At 45.8% G+C, this 24,296-nt stretch overlaps 1 protein-coding gene across 17 annotated transcripts in view; it reads left to right on the plus strand.

Annotated features, from left to right (window-relative positions):
- The window catches only part of CAMK2G (calcium/calmodulin dependent protein kinase II gamma), a 107,676-nt gene extending 88,456 nt beyond the window's left edge, over positions 1-19,220 (plus strand). For 2 of the 17 annotated variants that reach the window (XM_084524869.1, XM_084524879.1), the window contains exons 14-22: positions 900-932; positions 4,781-4,849; positions 6,429-6,473; positions 7,157-7,205; positions 9,238-9,351; positions 13,224-13,299; positions 13,819-13,913; positions 15,032-15,277; positions 18,261-19,220. In XM_084524869.1, the coding sequence (XP_084380995.1) occupies positions 900-932; positions 4,781-4,849; positions 6,429-6,473; positions 7,157-7,205; positions 9,238-9,351; positions 13,224-13,299; positions 13,819-13,913; positions 15,032-15,264 (714 nt within the window). In that variant the 3' untranslated portion in view covers positions 15,265-15,277; positions 18,261-19,220. The remainder of the gene's footprint in view (positions 1-899; positions 933-4,780; positions 4,850-6,428; positions 6,474-7,156; positions 7,206-9,237; positions 9,352-13,223; positions 13,300-13,818; positions 13,914-15,031; positions 15,278-18,260) is intronic. The other 15 variants (XM_084524878.1, XM_084524885.1, XM_084524881.1 and 12 more) reach the window with 15 other exon arrangements.
- The last annotated feature ends 5,076 nt before the right edge of the window (positions 19,221-24,296 follow it).

The raw sequence follows: 24,296 nt of genomic DNA on the forward strand, positions 1-24,296 counted from the left end.
AAGTACCATTGTCGTGCTGAAAACCTGCTGAGTGCAGCATGGACAGGGTGAGGCGCTGAGAGTGCAGTGACAGAACAGAGGCGTGCGTGCAGAGCCTGGCTCACTGGAGAGTGGAGTTTGGTGCGAAGGTGTCCTTGAAGGTGACTGAAGATGTCTTTGAGCAAGAATAAACTCCTGGAAAGATGGGTAGTGCTTAAGCATTGCTCCCTTTTTGTTCTTCTCCCAGTATCTGAGAGCGCAGGGTGTTCTGGCTGTGGAGTGCCTTTTTGCCTTCCTTGCCTTTCCTCCGTGTCTGAGCATGGGTGAATCTTGCCTCTTCACTCAGCCCTCATTTCTGTGCGAGGGAGGCTTTCTGCTTCCTGTGCTACGCACACCAGTTCCCTCTCTTTTTCTTTAGCCCTTGGGGACGCCTCTCCTGCTGTGCCTTCCTCCCCACCCTCCGAGTCTAGTTGCAAAAAAAACCACCCGTGCTTCCTCCAAGTGTGCATGCGTGGGGGTGTGCTGCTTACCTCTTCAGTGGGCCTGGGGGAATTGCACCGTTGTCTGAAGGGGGAAAGCACATAGAGACGCCCCCTTGCATCCTCTGTCCTGTGCATATCTATTTATATATTCCTCCCTCTTCTCCTCCTCTCCTATCAGTGTGTGGGGCACCTATGCTCTGACCTCGACGTTTGAGTGGATGGGGGCCTGCAGCCCTGCCCTGTCCCCTGCTGTGTAGCAGGGACCTGTCCGCACCTTCTCGTGTCTGTGCATTTCTGTTGCTGCTGCGTAAACCTGCCCTAGGGGAGCGTTATTGGCAGGGGGGCCCTTGCTGGCACACTAATGTGTGAATAGTTTCTGTGCTTTTCTTCTCATCTCCTCTCTTCCCTTCTCTTTCCCTCTCTCAATGGTGTGTCCAGAAAAGGAAGTCGAGCTCCAGTGTGCATTTGATGGTGAGCACCTCCCGTAAGCTGCCTGCGATTCGTGCGTCCGCCATTCTCATGCCATGCACGCTCGGCTTGTGCTCATCACCCTACATAGCATGTCTGTGCAGGGGGGCGGTGCGGGGGGCTCGTTGTGCACTGAAAGGTCCATGTCCTCACTAAAAGGGCCCTGTGATCGTCTGGCCCCCGGCCAGCCACACAGTTCCCATTTTGTGCAGAAAATCAGCTGCTGGAAACGCAGTTTGACCTTGCCTGCTATCGGTGTCTGGTCTGAGTGTGAAACAAGCAAGGCAGTTGTTCTCCTGGGCTCAGCAGGGCAGGTGTGTGCCTTGCCTGGACATGGGGCTTTGTCCTTCTGTTGCAGAGGTGCCAAAAAGAGCAGCAGGTGCTTTGCCTGGCGTTGGTGCCGTCATCCTTGGTGGGAGCCCTGCAGTGTAGAGCAAACTGGGAGTCGCTCCAAATGTGGCAGAGGCTGATGGGGCTCCACTGTTCAGATGAAATGTGTGGGCACAGCACCGCCGGGCGGCTCAGAGCTGCCGGTCACCTCTTTTTTTAGCATTCTTACTGAAAAGGTTTGTCAGAGCCTTTATAATCCAAAACTTCCCTTTGTCCTGATCTCATTTATGTGTCCCAGCATGACCAAATACCCAGTAACTGCCTCCCCGCCCTATTCATTTCCTTTTTTCATCCATCCAGATGTTTGACTTCCATAGAATTTGTCAGAAAAGGAGTCAAATCCACTCTCAAGGGAGCAAAGAGAAAATTGGCCAGTGCCATATTGTAAGGAGTTATGTACAGCCCATTAGATAATGCCTGTCCCTCTGACCCGAGGTATGAACAGTAACTCAAGTACAAAAATTAGTGATTGCATTTTCTCCTGTAGACAGAAAAAGAACAGGATATTTTTCTCCCTATTGTGGGTAGGAACGGGAGCGTTGTAAGTACCGAGAAAGCAGAATCATTTGTTTCTATGTTACTGTCTGGAAGATGTTTCTCCTCTTCCTCCTTCAGTGGCATCATAAAGCTATGTAAACACACCGAGTAATCCCAAAGTACTGCTTGGAAAATCTGATGCAAGGGACTCGTTTTTCACCAGCCTTGCCTTTACGAAACTCGAGGGCAGGAGTCCTTTGTGCCTTTCTAGCCTTGCTTTTCTGCCCACTGCCAATCCCTCTGCATGTTGTTTTAAAGCAGTTGGGATATGTAAACCATGCAAGTGTCAGCCTCAGAAAACAGAGAAGCAGCGAAGGTGGCTCAATAACCAGAGACAGCCCGTGTGTTGGTACTGGCTTGCTTTTAGTTGGCTAGAATTGGGAGTCCCTAGCGATATGATCACTGGTCTGTTTTCTTTCTCTTGCACCCTCTGTGTTGCTTGTGCCTGTCTGTCTGTCTCTTGTCTAGCTCAGGAAGCACTGCCAAGTGCTGTGCCAAAACTAATCGTGTTACATAGATCTGAAGAACAGCCTGGCACCTTTATAGGTGAATCAGCCTCTTTTAACTTGAGCTGTACTGCTGTGAATCACAGCCTGGCTGGGAGCAGGAGGGGAAGGAGGGGTAAGGGCTGGCTGTGGCCCCTGGGCTCGGGGTTGGGCACGCCAGGCCTTTCAAGCAAAGGGCAATGGGTTAGGTGGCCAGAAGACACAAACATCTGTGTGGGAAACTCAGTACATCAGGCACCTTTATCAGAGGAAGAACTACAAAAAATGTTTAGCCTAAGTCCTCTACCAAGTCCTCTACCTCACGTTTCCTTCAGACTCTGTCCTGGAGTAAAATACTGCGTGAATCCAGGCTGGGAAACATGGTACTCTGCCTCCTGCCCACTGGATTGGCAGGAGTATGACGAGTGGGCTGGGTGTTCAGTGCAGCTCGGAGGGTAGGCTGCGTGTTTTGGGTGTGCGTGGATTTGTGCACAGTAAGGCGACATCCCACACCTAAGAAGCTGCTGTCAACTTTTTCCCAGAACAGTGGTTTCCTGGGTGTTTTACCCATTTGGCCCAAGTTACAATGCCTTTCAAAAAAAATCAAAAGCATTTTTGCACACCTTCTTTCATGGTAACTTTATCATCTTATTCCAGTAGACTAAGAAAAAATGAGTTGTGCTCTTCTCACTGGAAGAGGTTTGGAAGATCTCTGCATTAGGATCACTTTCTGAAGATGTATGGGAACCTTGTACTGTGTGGATGGGTAGATCCAAACGTTGCCAGAAGCCTGGTTGTGTATGCCACAAAATAAGTTGGGATTCATGTTTTCAGGTCAACATGCTCCTATTATACCCACAGCAGCCTGTTATCTCTTCTGCTATCAGGTTGGGAATAACTTGCAGGAAGCAAAGCTCTTGGAAGGCCAAAGTCTTAGGACAATGTGTAGGAAGAGGCAATAACCAGTAACTTGTGCATTTTCTCATTTCTTAGCTTTGGGGACAAGTGTGTTACATATTCTTTTCTTTTCCATGGACTTTTAAAGTATTCATTCCCGTCTGTCTCTCCTACTTCCTCTCCTCTCCACCTGTCCCATCTTCCTCTTCTCTTTGCCCTCTCTCCCTCTCCAAAAGGGATAGCTAAGCCAAGGCATGCTGCTCGTGAAGAACAACTGAAGTATTTGTGGGTGTGTGTGAAGTTTCAGCCTCACAGGATCTGTCTTTGGTTGACATAACTAAAACTTGGCAGATGTTTTCCAGCTCAGCATTTGAGTCCTGCATTCTTCGTGCTGGTTACTGGGTGATGAGGGCCTGATGTTTTGCAGTGTCAGTTTGCTCTCACCAAGAATGGTGGAATCAAGAGCAGCTGCAGTGAGGTCACCTTGCTGTGAGCTCAGCTCCAGTCATCCCCATCTGTCAACCAAGGAGTCGGAGTGAGGCTCCCGCAGAGCTGATTCTGACACTGCTGCTGGCGCACAGCAGGAGAGCGGTACACCTGGAGGGGGGTTACACAGCAGGGTGAACCGTGGGCCTCCTTCCCCAGCAAATGCCTGGATCGGGGGGCTAGGACATGTGTACTAGTGGGCACAGGTTTGTCTTCCCGCAAACAGTTTGCTCATTCCTGACAAGTGACACTTGTGACTCAGTGGGACGGTCCTTTGCAGCAGGGTGGTGACTGCCTCACACTTGTGCTCTGAGAATGCAGGAAATGGGAATTCTATTCTTAACCACAGCTACAAGAAACCGAAGAGAGAAAAGATGGAAAAACTACTGTCCAGAGGACTTGCTGCTTTGGGAACTACACAGACTTCCTTGCGGGCACCCTCCCCTCCCCTTCCCATATTTCGGTCCTGCCAGCTCTGTTCAGGTCACAGCAGGGACACGACACACCGTGCCTCACTTTTTCTCTGCCTCCTCTAGGGTTGACCATGTGTTCTCTTACATCAGTAAATTCTCTGGGAGCCTCAGCATCATCACCTATCTATGACTGTTCCTGTGCACTTTGGGACTTTTCAGTCACAAGTCCTGTTTGTCCCTTGTTTGGGACGGCACCATGGCTATTGTCTCTCTCTCACTTTTGTAGTCTCCTTCTCTTGGGACCGCTGCCATCCCTCATTCTTCTTCACCAAATAGTTTTGCTGGTGCTCATTCCAGGATTTTCCCCCATCCCTTTGGGCTGCTGCCTTTTCCCCTCTGTTTTCCTTCCTTATAGCTCTAGCAGTCCATGCACATTTGGGTTTTGGTACCTTCCTTACAACCTCTGATACCTCTAAGGGAAGGATGATGTCCAGCAACCCGGACAGCACTCCTTCCTCCTCCTTCTTGATGGAGCTGGTGGGGAGGGGTGGGTCTGAGGAGATGGTTGGGGTTGGAGCAATGCTGTCTTTTTCTTGCTGCCTCTGCCCAGCAGGGGAACTAAAACCATGTTTTTCTGTCTCAGCCACAGAGCAACAACAAAACCAGTATAGTAAGCACTGCAAAAGAAACACCCCCAGTGCAGACGTCCATGGTATCTTCCCCAACCACTATTTTTTTTTTCCTGTTTGGTTTAATTTTGATTCTGTCCTCACCCCTTCTCTCCTTACCCCCACCCCGAGTGCTGCTTGTGCTGCTCTGTTTCAGCTTGTGTTTTGGCTTCGTTCTGTCCGTGTCCCTGTGCTGCTGTGGGCCTGGTCACAGCCTCACAGGCTTTGGGGTGGGGGTGCTGAGCAGAGCTGTGGTTGGATGTGGGGATCGCAGCTTGCCTGAACTTCCCCTTGTGCCATCATCCCTGTATAGTTCTGTGTGTCCCATTCAACTGGTCCTGCTGGCTTTGGGGAGGCTGGTTTGGAAGAAGAGAGTGGCCAGCTCCATCCGCTCTCCAACACCCGGGAAGCTGAGGATGGACTTCAGGACACCACAGAAGAAAGGGTTTTCAGAGGAGTCCTTAGGTGGCCCATTTGGCCTGCTCACTTGTGTGCTTGCCCCTCTGCAGCTCGCTGGCTTGCTGGGCTAGCGTTTTCTGCTTCAAAGCTGCGTGCAGCAGGCTCCATAGGGTGCCCTGTGCCGAGTAAGTGTAGTGGCACAGCTCACTGTAGGCTGCTTCAGGAGGCTTGGAAGATCAGGCAGCAGGGAAATGGGTGACAGAGGCGGGTGGGTGAGCCCTTCACAGCACCATCATGGTCCCTGGTGGCCTTGCTCAGCCACCCCGCCAGAGAGATGGCAGCAGGAGGAAATGGTGCAGGACCCTGAAGTCTTGTCCCGGTAACAAAGGGATGAGTGCAGGAGCTAGTTAGCACCCCTAGGCCTGGAAGCTGCTCTTTGTGTCACTGGAGAGTTGGATTTGGCATTTTTTGGGGGGTGGAAGGAGAGAGTTTGTTCTTGCTGTGTTTGTTGCAGAGTGAAGGGTTCTTGGGACACTTCATAATTTTCTGCTCTCCCTTCACTAGCTTTATTCATTAAGGATTTGATACTGAAGAACCCTTTCTAAATTATTTATTATTGTTATTATTGAAATTGGACTCCACTTTAGAGACCTGTAGAAAAATGAGCCTTTTTTTTCACAGCCCAGTTCCCTTAGCAGCTCCTCAGGAGAGCCATTGAGATAGTCTGGCTTATCTCCCTTGTAATAAGGAAATTATGAATGTCCCATTATAAGGGAAAAACACCTGGCAAGCTTTCCAAAAACCTGGGAGACAAAGGCCCCAGCCCAGGATTATCCTTTTCTCCCTTCCAAAGCATTCTCCGGTGAAGATGCTGCTGAGGAGTCATTACTTCATCAACAGCTGTAGGGAGCGGGGGCTGACCAGTGTGGTGCTCTCTGGCATTTGTGCCAGCCTGCTTCTCTGGAGGCAAACTGGGGATTAGGGGCGATTGCAGGGATCCTGGGGGCTTTGTCTCCTTGTAACCGTAGCTTTTAGTGCAGTCTCTCTCTTCAGGAAACCTTCTGTGCAGGAAGTGTGTGCGTGCGCACGCAAGCACACGTGTGCTGTTTGGAGTTTGTGGTTTGATTTTTATGTCAGTCACCTTTTCTCCACTTGCTGGGGAGTGAAAGCAAATGAGGGAATGCTTTGGTACTATAGTTTAATGATTCTTCCATCCTTTCCTAGGAGCCTCAAACAACTGTTGTCCATAATGCTACAGATGGCATAAAGGTAAGGGATGGGAGTGTTGCCAGAGAAACCTCTGCTTCTCTCGTCATTCTCATCTGTGTGTCTGAGTTTAGTTTCTGCCTTTCTGGTGTTTGGTGTGTAGCATGCTCCTGAACACTGTGGGCAGCAGTGGACTGGGAGGGCTGCGTTGTGTGGATCTAGATCCCTAGAAGAGGCTGAGTAGGGACAACAGTTCAAGTATCTCTTTTCTACAGTGGTGTTTAATCACCACTCTCTTATCTGGGGTGGATGAGAAGGTACAGGTGCTTGTGCACTTATTTCTTCTGGAAATGGAGAACTTGTTCCGTTGAGAAAGGTTAGAAGCCTTTCCTTAGCTTCTTGCGGCTATTCTTCTTCCAAAAAGAAGCAACTCCCATTTGATCTCCCATTTGATTTGATGGTTTGGTTACTTCTGGTCTTGTAAGAGCGCTGTGTGGATGGCTTGAACTGCTTGTACATGCAGAAGTTAAGCAGCGACGCAATTAAGTTCTGCCAATATCTGGCCTGCTGTCATCCAAATCTTCATTTGTGTCCTCCTGTCCTGGCCACCCTTGCCCATGTGTTCATGCTTTCCCTACCTTCCTTCACAAAAAAAAAAAAAAAAAAAAAAATTAAAATAAAATATCAAACTACTTACTAACACTCCTGACTGCTGATGCCTGGTAATGCTCTGTTCTGCCATGCAGGGTTCCACAGAGAGCTGTAACACCACTACTGAAGATGAGGATCTGAAAGGTAGGTGTTCTGCCTGTAACTTCTAATGTGTGTAGAGTGCAGGCAGGGGTTCCTGAAGACTTGAGAACTGCCCTGATCTAGCCTCCCAGATTTCCGTGTGTGACTCAGTTCATAAATTTGCCATGACACTGTCATTCCTGTCACAGTGGGATGATATGCTGGGGAACCAGCTGACTTGGCCTTTGCAGTATATAAACCCTGTTTGTCCTGAGCTAATTTTTGTCTCAGAGTTGGAACTCTTTCCTTGCAAGTATCTGTTCATCTCCAGTCCATTTCTAGACATGGAAAATCTTTACTAGTCCCTCAAGGTTTGGAAGCTGGCTGTGTTTTTTGTGGTTCTCTGCAGGTTACAGGGAGCTGAAACCTCTCTGTTGTTGCTCACTTGCAAAAGAAGCAGTCTCTCTTCTTGCCTCTTTCTGGGAATCTCTTCGGTGATGTGCACACACCTTTCTTTCCCCTACCCCTCCCCTTTGGGTCTATTTTGGTTTCAAAGACAGATGATTCTCAGCCTGTTGTCTGTCACTGGAAATGATTTCTCATGTCCCTGACAGAGAAGTTGGTAGAGGGAGAGGCTAAGAAGAGAAGCAATTTTGTGCCTGTCAGTGACCACATCATAAATATTCTGTGCTGGTAAAACTCTCTAGGTGAAGGAGCTCTGAGTCCTGTGTCTGCTCATGTTGTTCAAGCAGCTGTCCTCTTCCTGATCCCCTAAAGAAGGAAGAGAAGAAAGAAATTTTCCTGAAGTAGGAAATTTTTTCCTGAACGGGTCCAGGATGGGTGAATGCAGTTGTCATTCAGAGGCAAATGTGATAATAGTTTACATTTTGAGGCAGAGGTATTCTCATTCTCCCTGCAGTCAGTCAGAGTTACGTAGCCAGGGAAAAATCAATGCTGGCTCTGTGGTGTAGCAGCAGTGTCACCTCAGCCAGCTGGGCTAATTCCTAGTGCTTTTCCTGTGGTTTATCAGAAGCTGCTGGCTTCTCTTATGAGGAGTTGCAAGGAGCAGAAATTCTCCACAGTACTGGTTGTTTTAGATTAGACCTGGCCCCATTACAGCGTAGTATTCCAGCTCTCACCTTTTTGCCAGAGAGTAATTTGGGATTTAAGAACCCAGTTTGGAGGGAAGGGAACTGGATGACTTTTGTAGCGTGGTAATGAAACTGATTTATCTCATCTCTGCTGGCTATCTGTCCAGAATAGCTACTTGTCCAGAACCTTGTCTTCTTTGGCAGCTTTGGTTCAGGAGAGGTCCCAGCCTTGAGCCAGTTGAGCCAGTGGGTGTCCTGCAAGTCAAGAATACGAAAGCTGTGAAGAGAGGAAGGCTAGGTCAGGGATAGATGGTGGGGGAAGGAGGGCAGCTGGCCAGGACTAAATCTGTGCAGAATTATATAGGACCGCATTGTTGCAGATCAAAACTGAGATTTCTTCAGAGGTTAAAATATTTTGTTATGATTTTAATAGAAGGGATCATTTGAAAACTTGTTGAGCTCACACAGTACTGGTTTGTGCTATGGCCAGCTCTATCTGGTAATTTTAGTGCTTTGCTTTATAACTACTTCTTTTCCGCTCCCGGCCCTTCTGGTTTTAAGTAAAGCAAGCACTTAAGCAAGGCTAAATAGACCAGGGTTTGGGGATATTGGAGTTCTCAGAGTTCTGGTTAACCATGACTGGGAAAAAGGAAGCGCTTGTGCAGCTCTGTTTTTGACCTCTTGCTTTCAATAGGTGCAGGTTATGCAGATCTATTCTGTGTTGTAGGAGACATCATCTTGATACATCAGTGACAGTTGCCTCAGGGCTATGTTGTTTCCAGAGTGGTGGGGCTGAAGGTAGCAGCCCCCCCGTGTCACTATAAATTGCACAGCAGATCCATGTTGTTGAGCTGTCTACTTGGCTTTGCCCTGGAGGATACTCCTGCATGTTATGTGCCCAGCATTGTGGTTTCTTTAATGTTCTCCTATTTCCTTTCTCTTTTTTTATTTACTGAACTTGCGTGTTTTGTTTGTGTTTGTGTTTTAATTCCCTGCCATGCTAGCTCCCCCTCTCTCCACCGGGGACGGCAGCTCAGTGCTTGAAGGACGGAGGCACAGTGAGAGCAAAACACAGACTGAGTCCATGCAGTCCCAGCTTTCTCTCTGTTTCTCAGCCAGTAAGTCCAGGGGTGCAGTGCTTCACGGCATCTTTTTCCTACTCCTCCCGCTACCTTTCCCATTTCTCCTTCCCCCAGATTTTTCCTTTCCTCAACTTCCTTCCAAAATATTGATTTTTTTCATTCTTAGTACTCCAGAATAAAAAGAAATCATCTCCCTTCCTGCAAAATACCCTCCTTTACACACTGAAAACTTCCAAACTTTTCCTTCCCCTTTTGAAAAGGCAGAATCTCATCCAGATCAATTTCATTCCTTTGCTTTCATCTGGGTGAGGTGTGGGCTGCTTAGGAGAGATGTCTCTTGGGGTTTCCCTGGGCAAGTTGCTGCATCTCTGTAGGTTCCCTTCCTGTAAATGGGGTCAGTGGTGCAGTTCTGCAATGGAGGGGGATGTGTGAGGCTGAATTCAGTCTCACTTGGCAAGAACTTAGGAGCTCCCTGGGTGCTGATGGTGCTTGGGAAGTACGGAACAAATGAAAAGCAGTTGTTTGTGAGGATGCTTTGGAGAGAGGCTGTCACTACTGCACGACCCTCCAGCATTTCTGAATCCACCATCAGGTGCACCTAGTGAAAATCCTTGAATGATGTTGGCTCTGAGGAGCATCTTTCTCTCTGTTGTGCTTTACTTTGCATGTCTGCTGTGCTCAGTTGCTGGTAGCGTGGTTAGTCTGTCAACTATGGTGCCTCAATCCCTCCTGAACCAGCTGTCTCCATAGAGGAATCTGTGGCTGAACACCTCTGAAAAGGGGTGTGAGAATGCTAGCAGGTCAGAGAAGATTGAGGTGGGGTCTCAGCCTTCCCCCTATACGTGTACCTTACTAGTTGTCTGACTGCTTAACGCTGCGACAGAATGATCCTTAATGTGAGCTGGGAACACCTGAAGTATTTGATTCTGCTCAGGGCAGTCTGGTGGGAAGAGAGGAGCAGGCATGCCCTCTTCTGTCTCCTCCTGTCATCTATTCCTGGTTTCCTGCGCACAGCGCCAGTGCCTCGTGATGCAGCAGTCAGAGCCTCTGTGTTAATATTTCTGAAGTAGCTCTAAGAATGTCAAACTGCTGGTTTGTGAGGCGTAATGGGCAAGGTGTTTTGTCTAGCCAGAATGGAAGGGAAATGATCTCGAGCCCGTTTTGCTGTGAACTGTCCATCACCGCTTCCTTATTACCTCGTTCCTCTTGTTCTTGGTGAGGCCCTGCTTGGAGCCCCGAGGAGCGGCAGCGAGCAGTGCGGGGCAGCGTTCTCCCTCCCCGCTCCTCTCTTAGTTGGTGTGCAGTGGTTTGGCTGCCCTGCTTCCTTTCCCCCTCTCTCCCACCTCATACTTGCCCTTGTGCTGCTCTGTCACCCTCCTGGCCAGCGTGAGCTCTCCCTCCTCGCCGTGCTCCGAGGGGTGCCCTGTGGGACAGGCCATGGAGCAGAGCAGGGACGGCTCGCTGGGACGGGGGTGTCTCTGTGTGCCCATGGGTTGGGGCTTGCGTGTGTTTGTATTTCTGTGTTGGTCTTTATTTTGCTTTCTGGTTTATGTTTGTTTGTTTATTATTTTAACGCTTACATTTGTTTTGCAGCTACCCAGTCTTGTGAAGAGAAGCTTCTTGCCTGGGACAGCCCAGGGCAGACACTGGAGTTAGAGCGTGCTCGGTCGGAGCCCTTGCTCACTCCAGTAGTTCCCTTTGTGCACAGCAGTGCACCGTGTAAGTTAGCAGCTGGGTAGCAGTAGCCGAGTAGTGCGACTGACTAGCTCCCCTAGGCGCCGGGCTCCGCTTGTCCCCAACACCTCATCCCCCTGGACGGGCCGCAGGCCTCGGGCCGCCCCCAGGCGGCGCTCCCGGGCCGGGCCGGGCCGGCTGCGGGGAGCGGCGGAGGCCGCCGGGGGGAGCCCCGGGGCCGGGCCCGCGCTGCGCGGCCCCTCGGGGGTGCAGCACAGCCGGTGGGGACGCCTTCCTGCCCCCGGCCGGGGACACTGCCCGCTGCAAAACGCGGGTCGCCTTCTGTGTGTCACTGCGGGCTAAGGACATGTAGGAGAAGCCAGAAGGCAAGCGCAGTCTGGTGGAGGGGACTTGCGTTGCAGGGGTAGGGTCCGCGTTGCTGCGTGGTGATGTTTGGGAGGTGGGTGCAGGTCTTGAGACGAGCCAGCACGCGGTGGCTGCGGTCTGCAGATTTGTCACTCATCCCAAGTGGCGCCTTTCCCATGGATCACGTTTTACAGGCATGGCACACATTTGGGAGGGGGATCCAATGTGTAGCCATGCTTCGTGGGGAAGCCGTTCCAGGCGATTTGCTTGTAAAAGTGTTTTTCATAATAGGCATAGCCCACTATGTCATTTTGATCCATTCCTTCTATATGTCACTTTGTATGTGGAAATTTATACAGCACAAGCGGTAAAACTAGCTCCCTTACCACCACGAGCCAGTTGTTCCCTAACCAAGATGTTCCCGTGGCTAACTGGGTAGTATAATCCTCTTAATAGATTTCCAGAGTGGGTGCAGGCATCTTTCTGAGCCACTGGGATTATCACCTTGTTGCTCTTCAGCTGTACTTCCCAGTGCTGGGATGATACACGCATGTGGATGAAAGTTTAAGGTGGAGGGGAGTTCGCACTAACATCTTCTGGCGTCTAGAGTGGGAGTCAGCTTTTCTGACTTGGACACCTAAAGATGCTAGGTTATGTTTCAGGGCTGTGCTCCTAATGATAGGCATCCGAAATACCTCAGGTTAGGCTTGCAGAGGTGCTTACTTCTTTCAGGGCCTACAGGAGAAGACTGGTGACTAGTTCCATTTCAGACACCTACACTTCAGATGCCTAAGGGCAGATGAATTACAGTTCTGGTGGTAGGGATTAGAAATTATGTGGTAATGGTGATGGTGAAGATAATGATAGAGCACCTCCTATACGCTTGTATGATGTGTACCATATCCTACCTCAAGGGAAACTGTGGGGAAGGCTGAAGATCTGTTGGGTGTGCATACAGTCATAGACCTTAAGTTGTGTTTCTTCACAGAGCTGAGCCAAACTCTGTCAGTGTGAAGGACTCCAGATATCAGTAAGGGTGATGGAAGGCTTCAAAGGGCATGGGCAATCAGCTGTGGTAAACCAAGAGAAGAAAGTGCAGAGGTGCAGGCCAGAGCAAGGTCGAATCAGCAGTAGACAGCTAGCCTGCTGTCTTCACTCGTCCTGAAGTCCAGTGTGCTGGGGCTGGGTTAACAGCAGTGCTGGTAAGGGCTCTGCCATAGGGATCTGCCTGAGGGACAGAGTGCATATTAGTGTATGCCTAGGGCCTGTTCGTCCAACCCATCTATCCTGCTGTGATTGTCTTTCTAGCTTGTGGAAGTCATCCCTACATGTCCCAGTTGCTTGTTTGCAGCATTCATAATAGCTGAGGTATTGGTGATGGTGATAGGCAAGTTGTTGGGAGATTTTTTCCAATTCGCTTGGTCTGTGTGGTGGCCATTTTCCCATGGCTACTGTGGTGAAGGGTTTCTACAATTTAAGCTGCTAGACAAATGCTTCACATGGGCAGGTTCACTGACATTCATTGGTCAGAATCCCTGGAAGCACCTAGAGCTGTCATTCAGGAGACACCTCCAGTGCACGAGACAGGCTTTTCTAGAAGAAAAGGAAAAAAAAAAAAAAACTGAATATGACATCTTTATTTCATTTCTCCCTGCATTATGGGATCACCATTCCCCTATCATACCACTGCCCCCCTATTCTCATATGGATGGCTGTCGTTACTGCATATCTCCAAAATGCAGGGAGCAGCATCCTATGAGAGCTACACTAATGGTGCTCTGCAAATTGCTTGTAGGAAGCACCCACTAGCCCCATATTCCTATCGAAGTCTTACGTGCAGTTAAATTGTTCTTTCTTCTTGTTCGCAGTGCGTAAGCAGGAGATCATTAAGATAACAGAGCAGCTGATAGAAGCCATCAACAATGGAGACTTTGAGGCTTATACGTAAGTACTGTTGGTTTGTGCATAGATGCCTTCTGACAGGTCACCAATCAGTTCGTGTGCAAGTTATGTTGTGGCTTCCGGGTATGAGTAAGAGTCGTACAATTGGGTATGATAAATATTGGTGTGCTTCTTAGCCTCTCTCACTTGTAGTCAGGAATACAGTAGAGCTGTTTAAATGAACTTGAAGTAGAAGTCAGGTATCAAACAGCAACAGGAGTGGCAAAAGGAAAATGCCCTGGCTTTGTAAGCTGTGTGTGTGTTTGGGGGGAGGAGGAGAGACAGTGAGATGAGCATAAAGAATAAAAGGTTGTATACCAGAAACACAGAGGCTTGTTTGACATGAAATGCCAACTACCACCAACCCTGTGGTTGCAGCAGTACCCCATCCTCTAAGAGCTTACTCAGACTAGTGAAATGGTTAGGACACAGTGCAAGTCCCATGCCATACCAATACTTCATTGTGTAAGGAGCCTTTGGACTTAGATGCAGGCTGTAAGGCTGTATTGCTTTTCTTTGCAGAAAAATCTGTGATCCTGGTTTGACCTCGTTTGAACCTGAAGCACTGGGGAACCTGGTTGAAGGAATGGATTTCCATAAGTTTTACTTCGAGAACTGTGAGTGGGTAGATTTGGTAACACCATCAGCCTTTTCTCTAATCTTCATTTATTTCACCTTTTTGGGGAAAAATTGCTCTTGTTTTTACTGCCTATCATAACCAGCAAGGACTTGGTTGTACATGGGTTGTGATGCATTTATAAGAGACAGCATTCTTTCTCTCAAAAGCCTTTTTCAGCAACAAGTTCAGTTCTAACCCCCTGATCCCTTCACTGTACACATATGATTTGCCTGATGCAAGTGTTTTGTAAGTGTCGATAACAGGACCTCTAAAAGTTTGAGGCACCGGATTTCCTACTGATATGGAAATGGAAAAAATGAACACATTCGTGTAGAAACAACCTGTATGTTTGGGATAGATGTACTGAATGGTCAGATGTGAAGTGTATTATGCACAAACTGCTGACACGTGTGAACTTGGAGGTTTCCCTGGGTGGTTTCTGATCTCTACCACCAAATGAATCCCTTAAGTTCATTAGGATACGGGGGTCACCTTTTTCAGTCTGGGGCAGGAAAAAGAGTTGGGAAAAATGCTATCATTTATACCAGTGGATTTGCCTCCCTCCCTGTGTGTTTCCACAGGATGAAGTAACTGAAATTTAAATCCTGAGCTGTTCAATTTCTTTGATTTTTGGGGGATATGTCAAGGTCCTTAGTATAGGCCATTACTAGTGCTCTAACCATGCAGAGACTTTGTCTCTCTAAAAAGCCTGTCCTGGAGTAAGTTTCACGCTTCTCTGAGACCTGTTTGTATTTAATGCAGGCCTGCTCTACAGATATCCTGACTGTTGACTCTTGCTACATTTGTGATAATTGAAACATTTTTTCCTATAACTAAGGAAACGGCAGTACTGATGTTGAAAGAGTAGCAAGTGTCCTTTGCAAAAGAAGTGAGAACAAAGCAACCGGGGGGTTCTAGGCAATAATAAGGGCTAAGTTTTGAAAGACAGGTGATAGGGAAAAGATGGGCTTGGAATTTGTCTGGAAATTACAGGAGCAATTTTTGTTGTATCCCAGAATCAAGCTGGAGGTGAGTAGACTACAAAAATTGGAGGCTGCGGGGGGAGCTGTTCTCGTAGTGGTAAAATTAAGCTGATGGTTTTGTGTGTTCTGCCAGTACTGTCGAAGAACAGCAAGCCGATACACACCACCATCCTGAACCCCCACGTCCATGTCATCGGTGAAGATGCTGCCTGCATCGCATACATCCGCCTGACACAGTACATCGACGGCCAAGGCCGGCCCCGCACCACGCAGTCTGAAGAGACTCGCGTCTGGCACCGCCGAGATGGCAAGTGGCTGAACGTCCACTACCATTGCTCTGGAGCCCCTGCAGCACCTCTCCAGTGAGGATCATACATGGGTATGGACTACCTGGGAAAGAATATATCGTACACATCCAAGGCTGCTGTATGTGGGAATTCAGTGCCATACTCCCAGACTATTCAAGGGTGTTTAGCTGTGAGAGAACCATTTTTAGTTGTCTGCAGGCTAAAAATGTCCACTGGTCTGTTGCAGCCTTGTCCTTTGGTCTCTGGAGGATTATCTGACACTCCTGACAAACCAAAGCCATGTGCCAGATGGTTGCTCCTGAGCATAGATACCCTTGTACCTGCAGTACTTGCTCCTGTATATTTAGCTTTGTGCTCAGACAGAGCACACAGAGCAGAGTATCTCATAGTGTGCACGTGCACAGGTTTGCTGTTTCCCAGCTGTCAGGGATCTCCCTTTCTTGTACTTCATTACAGAAAGGATTCTTCTTTGGTTAATGTAGCATTGCCAGATAAAGCTGGTAAAATCTTGAGCTTTGACAAAAGCAAAGAGGTCAGTTAGCAGGTGCCGAAAAATGCCTCGATCTAACAGACCTGTTCTGATAATGCCAACAGCACAGGTGATTAAAACTACCAGCAAGGGCAGATACAGGCTGTCAGACAGAGGAGTGAATCCAGCCTTGAGCACAAGCTGTAAGTGTTGGTGTACAAGGAGAAAAAGGCAAGCTTGGGAGAAAAGCTGGCAGTGAAAGGTTCTTTTTATATAACGTACTGCCAAACCCTGGGGAAATTACTTGTCTTCTTAGGCTAGTTTAATACCTTGTCTATGAATCAGGGAATGGACAGAGCAGGTAGAGTAGTTAGGAGAATTTGAATGACATGTTGGTGATTTCAGAGAACTTTTTAATGAGAATGTCATACTCTAAAGAGTATGTTAAAAAATCTGTAGAGAACAATTTCTATGCCATAAGAATAACGATGTATTTTTATAAAATTTACTACCAATTTGCTGATGAGCAGAAGCTATTTAGCTTACAATGTTGAAAAACTCAGAGGAAAAGAAATCTAAACAAATGATGATGTTAGAGGTTTTAAAACATTCCCCAATTAGCTTGACACAATTCAGCATGGGAGGAAACTTCAATTATAAAATTTGACTTGAAGCAACAATTGTTTCTTGCTCTTGAAGGAGAACAGTATGGTTCCACTTACTTTTTGAAGTATGCTTTTTAGGCATTTTGGTGTCTTTATTACTTTACTCTTATTGAGATGTACAAAATCTTTCTGCTTCCTTTCGTTGTATACTGAAGTATATGACACATTCATTTTAAAGATCTAAGCTTCCTAATCTTAAAACCTTTTTACTCATAATTCTCTATTTCAAACAAAAACAACAACACTTCTACACCGGGGAGGCAAGCTTTTTAAAATGTATTCATTTGAGAACAAGCCACTTGAGTATAGTTACTGCACCATGTGTACTACTAAGAATTAAGCCAAAAGCAGTTTGCATTCATTTGGATTGTGAGGGATTGAGCCCTAGTGAAGGCAATGGAAAGGAATGTGAACTACCACAAGCAGATTGCAGAGGTCACAAATGGAATTTGGGAAGCAGAAGTCAGTCAGGATGCCCTAAAAACCAGGGGAGCTTTCAAGAGAGCTGGACAATCAGCTGATTTTTTTTCAGCAGGGAGTAAGGCAATGAGAAGGATAATGCCATTGGAGGGAAACAAAAAATAACTTCTTTTCATTGTTCTTCATCATGGAAGTGTTGAGGGAGACTTACGTCTTAAACATAATCTGCTGTGAAGTCTCAAAAAAAGATGCAGAACAAATTAAAAAATTGAAGACTGGTATGGCTTGGTGACTATGCCTAGAAGTTCTGAGAAAGCTTAGGAGTGAAGTGTCTTAGCTGCTACAGAGGAGTTGTGTTTCCTTGACTCAGCTGCTGAAACATTGCACCTCTTCCAAAAGTATGTACTGGAGAGCTTTTGAAAACTGCAGAGTAGAATCCATTTCCAAACCACAAAATGTTGGTTAAAACAATATTTAAAAAATAAAATGAAGTTGAAGTATTTGTATGCATTTCTGGGTTCTGAAGGAAGTGTAACCACATGCAGTTATGAGTGGTTCAGCCCCCAGTGAACCACATGGAATCATTTGTGAGCCGTGTTGGCCCATGTGCATTGAAGGTTAAGGATGAAGAAGGAATGAGGTGAATAATAATGCTTAAATAGAAATCAATGGTTTGTTCTCACCTGCAAGGCAGAGTTCAGTTTTGGGTAAGTCACCATGAAAAGATACAACAGCTATAAAAGAAATTTGAGGATAATCAGAGGACTTCTGTATGAGGAGAGAAGAGTAACCAAGAAGGGAGAAAACTAATAAGAGAGTTGGAAAAAAATAAGCAAAGTAAGAAATTGTAGAAAGATGATTTTGGCTGTGCCAAAAATCATCTTTCTATATATAAATATGAAAAAAATCAACCAAACTTAACTGATCAAAATAAATCCAGTAATTTGACGCAATGAGATCAGCCAGGAGGACCCTTTGCTAAAAGCCATCACTAAGGCTACAAATTTGCAAAACTGCAGAAAAGGTCATACATTGGTTTAGATATTAAGAACATCCAGAGCAGAAAATGCTGAAGACTTTAAAATAATAGTTATAGATCTTTCTATTCAAGGCAAACGCCAATTGGCAGTGAGGTGGAAATTGTTCCTTAGGGCCAGACTCTTTGATCACCCCTTTGGGGAAACTTCTTCAACTTCTGGCACATGCCGCTATTAGATAGTGGACCCAGATATGCTCCAATCAAGCAAGTAATTCGTTTGAGCAAGTAGCTCAATTTTGTTGGCACACTCAGCCACCTGGAAGGGAAAGTGTGTTCCTCATGTCTTCAGGGCTCTGCTAATGAGTTCCAGTCTGATTTAGGAAGGGTTTTTCCCTGCACCAAATACTTACCCATAGAAAAACTTGTTTTATTAATTGAGCTAACATTTGGCTTTATTTCCTTTCATCTTCTGCCCTCTTCTCTCTTCTATCTGGGTGGACGCTACCTCTTCATGACTGCAGCAACTTGTGGAGATACTCAGCTGGAGGGCAATATCTTCTTAGCACGCAGCTCTGGAGTGCCTGAGTGACAGCAACGGTCATGTCTGTTTTGACATTAAAAAAAAAAAAAAATACAAATTACAAACAGGCAGCAGCCAAATGCACGAAACCCTGCATGCATCTGATGCTCCGGGCGCTGCCTTTCTGTTGTTTTCCATGGATCCATCGTGTCTGTTTCTGCTGTACGAAGGTGTTTTTAAATCTAAAAAAAGAAAAAAAAAAAGACATGTTGTTTGTATAAAATAATAAAAAAAACAAACAAACAGGAGTAATGCTAAATAAATGACAGATTATCCAACGTGCCCCCTCCCCCAGGGCTAAGAAAATGGCAGCAGCTGGAACATCTTTCGGAAATGAAGTGAGGGGGAAAGCAAAAGTGAAGGAGAGAGAGAGAGGGAGAGCAAAAAAAGGAGGCGGCTTGAGCAGCGGATGGCTGAACTGTGCTCCGCAAAGCCATGGTGGAAGTTAACATCGCGTTCAGGCTGTGCTGTGACTTCAATCAGTGAGTGGTGGCGAGGAGACCCCAGAGGAGCCAGTGTGAAGACTGGGGCGCAAGAGTGAGGAGGCGCTTCTCTTCCTATTGCCCAGCAGACTGACTTCAGCCTGAGTTTCTTCTTCGATTTCTGCACAGCAAAAACGTTATGGAAAGCTGGTTGCTCAGCTGCTGGATCCCAAAACAGACTTTTTTTTTTAAAAAAGAAAAAACAAAATGGGATGTTGATATAAAACTAATGGTGTAAGTAAGGGTTAAAAAAAAGTGGGTTTAAGTGAATATAACTTAAATAGAAGCTTGCTCTTCAAAGATACAGGTTTTAGAAACAGCCACTACCTGGCCAAACATGGATGTTTGAAGCCAGCTTATTTAATTAAAAAAAAAAAAAAAAGAAAAAAGAAAAAGCGCTAAAAACAGCATTAAGAGCAGAGATTTTAGAGGAAGAGGGTACATGTATGGGATTTTCTATTTTTTTTCTTTCTAGTAGCATAGTTGGGATCCACAGTGCTGCAGAACACGTGTTCCTTAGGAAGCAGACAAGAAACTTAGTGTTATGTTCTTCATGAAGACTTGCACATACACTCCTATACGAGGCATAAATAGCGTGTGTTTTTTATACTGAAATATATGCACCATAGAAATAACGGGGTTACCTGGCCTCCTGTTTGGTTTGTTCGATCTCCGATGAAAAAAGCAGTGGGAGCCAGCAGCCCCAGCCAGGTGCTTGTCCCCACCACTAACCCATCTGATGTTTGTAAGTGTCATGTTTCCTAGTGTTTATTTGGGTAATTTTTCTATTTTTTACAGTGATGTTGTAACACAGAAAACTATCAGATCAGAACCTCAAACCGTAGCTGTAGGACTCCAGGCCGCCTCCTGGTGTTGCCTCTGGGTGTTAGAGGATACCTCATGAAGCAGAGGGGAAAGGGAATTAGCACATGTGATCTGATGTTTGTCCTTTGGGCCAATTCATCTTCCTTTCTTTTCTTTGCTGGAAAGGGAGTCCATTTTCTTTATTCATTAGTTGGGGAATATGGAATTGTTTTGTTGACCTTACCAAGAACTGATCCTAGCCCCAAGCAGAAAACTGCCTTTTTGGTGGACCCTTTCAGTAACAGGGTTTGTCTTGACCAAGGGGAAGGACAGTGTTACTCATTCTTTATATCATCTGGGATGGGCTTTTACCTGAATTTCTGTCTACCCCCTAATTATTTTTTGTATCTTTCAAGGCAAATGATGTGATTGTGTTGACAGCATACAAAATGTGAGGCAACCTTTTTACAGACTACGGAACAGAAGAAAGCTAATTTGAAATTTTAATCCTTATTTAACAGCATGCAGAAAGTAAAAGCTGTTGCACAAAGTGTGGCTGTCTGCCCCGGATAGCTGTCTGCTCCCTTTGTCAGAGAGGTGCTAACCCACACCAGGATTAGATCAGCTAACCCGTGAGGAAGGAAAAGACCATCTACATGCCCCAGGTTTGTCAGAGTAAATACTCTTTTATTCCTCCCTCCACCATCCTGGGGAGGAATTGTGGGGCTTGAACCTGTAGGGGGCAAACACTAAATGATATTATTTCAAAACATTTTAAAGACAGCACTAAGCCACTGAGTGAAGTGGAAAAACAAGAAGCCTTGATATTTTATTCAGTTGTTGTTTTTTTTGTTTTTTTTTTCTAAGCCACAAAGAGAGAGCAAACAGGAGATTACAATTATGCCATTTTAAAAAAGATAAATACAAAACATTATGCATGCCTTCTTTAGGTCTGATCTTCCTTGTCTCTTTACCTGATGATGATGATTAATACATAAAACGAAAACCCTCTGTATTACGTACCTGCATCTTTCAGAGAAAAATTAAAAGGAAAAGAACTGTTGGGTTTTTTGGTTTTGCACAGTCTTGGAGACAAACTCTTTTTTTTTGTTTGTTTGTTTTGTTTCCTTTTTAAGTTAATGAAAACCTTAGCTTGGTATGGCCATTATCAAACACAGCTGTACACCTTTAGCATTCTTAATGTTCTCTTATGGGGCTAATATAAGCATCTATATAATATATATTATAAATATCACATTTTAAACAGGAAATGGAAGGCATTTGATGCAGAATTTTTGCATGATATAGAAATAATTAAAGTTAGCTAGTGTTTGTTTGTTTGGTCTGAATGTTGGTAGAACCTTCATAGCTTTGTTACAATGAAACCTTGAACTGAAGATATTTAATAAAATAACATTTAAACAGTGCACAGTTTTGAGTGTCACACTTTTCATTTAAACCATGGGACGATGTGTAATTGGCACTTCTGGGATAAAAATCATTCCACAAAGCTATTTTATATTTCAATATATCATGTGATTAAAAAGCCACGTTTTGAAAAAATAAAAAGGTAAGTGGTATCATTAATGGAAAGGAAAAAAAAAAAAAAAAAAAAAAAAACAAAGGGGTAGTAGAACCTGTGAAAACGGTTGGTTCTGTTCCTGGTTGTCTAGCCTAGCTATGCTGTTACCTCCTTGCTTGCTGTGTTGCCTTTACCAGTATTTAAGCTTTTCTGTGGAATAAACTGTCTTGCCTTTAGGTTTGCTTGATGTATACGTGCTGAACTCAAGCTGTTGGGCAGCCCCTAGGTCTGCTAGCTGGCAGATTTATTTCATGTTCTAGATGGGACGGGGACGCTCCTGCAGAGGCGCAGATGTGTCCAGCAGTGTGTGCAGAGCTGCCCGCTCTAGCAGAGTGATGGCTTTGCAAACCAGAAGGCTGTGGTTTGGCTCTGTTTCACCTGTTGGCAGGCTCTCTTTCCTCTCGTGCATTTTCCTTTCACTTCCAGCCTCGTACCACTCAGGCCGCTCACAAAAGGGCAGCCAGGTGCTATCTGCCGAGAGCTGCCCCGTGGCTGCCAGTGGCACGCAGGCCCATGCCACAGCCACCCCTTGCTGCTCCCCAGCCTGTGGTGTGGTTGTGCTGCTCCCCGTGTTTGGCCTGTCCTAGGGGAGTTCTGCGGCTCCCTAGGAAGTAGGTGTCAGGTGGTGCTGCTTGAGGAGGCGACTGCTTTTCCTGCCTGATCAAACAGCAGGAAAATTGTCCTTAGTTTAAAGGGAGAAAGTAAGGGTTTTACAGCCTGCTTGAGCTGACCTGTTCGTGGCCAGCAGGTAGCTCCTGCTATTGCAGCAGCAAAGAGAGCTGCTGCTACTGCTGGCATTCAAGGCAGTGTCATTCAGTCGGTAAGCTCTCTGATGAAGCAGCTAACCATACCTTAATGGTCTTGGAAGAAATGTGGCAGTACGATCCAATATTCACGAGGAAAAGATGCCCATAAAGTTAGTGCTAGTCACCTGTGTTCGTTGTAGCTCTCTTAACCAGCACATTTAACCAGAGTCATTTAAATGCTGCTATTGGAAGTACAATAGGCAGGCTAATTCTTCTGTCAGGAATATTTATGGACTATATATACGGGGTCTTTCAGAGGGTTCATGTGTGTGTTTGTGAGATTTAAGTACGTTAATTGAAAAAAGATGATGTTGGTTTAAGTTGCTCTTTATGTGCCTTCACCACTCACAATTGCTCTGTTAGTCTGTCTTGGACAGGAGCTCTGAGAAATGTGTAAGTCTGATAAATTTTCTCTAGAAAGGCCTCTTGTTTTCTTCTCTGGCAGCAGGGATTGGGAATGGCATTGATCTGCAGCTCAATACCTCTAACGTTAGATCTGAAGCTGCAACTTTTTCACAGACTTATTTTCCAGTGTGCCTGTGTAGTTACAATTTGCTCATTCTGTTGGATGGCATTTGCCATCTTCCTACATAAGAGAAGTGGCTGAGCGTGGCCTCCTAAGTGTGCCTCTCCCTCCCAGTATATGCACATGAACGCTGGTACACGTGGGCTGATTATGCTCTGGGGGACTGGATTAATGGTAGCTTTTATTTGTGCCTAAATCTGATTTCCCTTTAAACCAGGACTGGTCTACTGTCACTTGATGGGCTAGCAGAACAAATTTGGGCAGGATGTTTTAACGCTGTAGTATGTGTGAGAGCTGGGGAGAAGCAGGAACAGCATTAGATCTCAAGTGTTTGTATCCTTTCCATTTTATTATGAAAACTATTACCTTTTTCTTTATGTACAACTGATAATGTAGACAAAGGGATGGAGTATTTGACTAGCAATCAGAAGGCATGATCTGTTCCTGGTTTGTGTTACAGTTCTGCAGGGTGACTGCAGACAACCCACTTGTGTGCTGTGTGCTTCACTCTTTCCCTTTGTACGTGCTGATAACAAGGCTGACCTCTGTAGCAACTAGAAACAGACTGATGAAGAGTGATGCACAGCAGCTGGGTGGTATTGCTGCTACACATCACAGACTGTTTTTTTTTTTTTCTTTTTTTCCCTGAGAACTGGAAAGGTTTAGGGCTGCAGAGTAATGCACCTGGAATGCTTGTTTATTTGGGGTTGAAATGGATTTATTTTAGAGCTGGGAAAGGTGGTCCTTGGGGGCACTTAAAGTGGCTTGAGTGGAGGGTTATGAATCTTCCCCGTGAGACCCTGAGTGCCTGAGAACTCCTCACCTGCAGGAATGCCTTGCCTGCCTGCCTGCTGGTTAGGAACAGGAATTTACTGGCGTGTAGTACCACAAAGAATTGTAAGGAAGCAATTTCCTCTATGCTATAAGAAGCCTTAGATAGAAAACAGAAAGACACATGCTTGTGTTTTTTATGGCAACCTGACCACAGTGGAAGGATGCAAAAAATTAAGTCAAAATACAGTCTCAATCTGAAACATCCTGGTGCTTTGGAGGGGTAATCTAAAGCACAGTGGTATAGGGGAAGAGGAGAAAGGTTGCTTGCCCTTATCTGTGACAATTTACATAATTTTATTCATCATAATTAGCCATAAGTGGTTGGGCATGGTGACTTTTATTCACAGAAATAATCCACCCTAACACGGTATATTGACAGAGCTGGGACTTGGCTAGTTCTTGCTGGGATGAAATACTCTCTCATCACGACCTGCAGTGTTTGTACCAACAGAGGGGAGCCTGAAAAAAGGAGCTGGGTGTGCTTCCAAGGCCTTACTTGCACTGGAACTTCTCATGGCCTGTATTAGTAGATAGGGCAGTGCAGTTGTATAAAGCAATTTGCCAATTTGCTGCTTCTTACATATTTGGAAGTTTATTTTAAACTAAAAAAAAAACCACAAACCTTACCTATTATAAGGACATGTTCTGCTCACCTATGTTGTTTGAAATTCATCTCTTTGGATCCATTGTATTTTTATTGTTTGTTTGTTTTTTTAATACTGGAAAATCCATCTCTTTGGATTTCTCATATTTTTCTTGGAATGAAATGAAAAGTATGGTAAATCCAAAGAGATGGATTTCAAACAGCTTATGAGTAGAACGTGTCTTTCCTATCTAAGTGGCCCAAACTTTGAGGTAGTCTAAATGTTTTTAGGAGTCATAAACAGATTTCACCTGTGTTCATCCCACAGTAGTATTAATGCTGATTTTATTTTAATTGTCA

This window comes from Aythya ferina (genome assembly GCF_964211825.1).
Source record: "Aythya ferina genome assembly, chromosome: 7".
In the NCBI taxonomy this organism is placed as follows: Eukaryota; Metazoa; Chordata; class Aves; order Anseriformes; family Anatidae; genus Aythya; species Aythya ferina.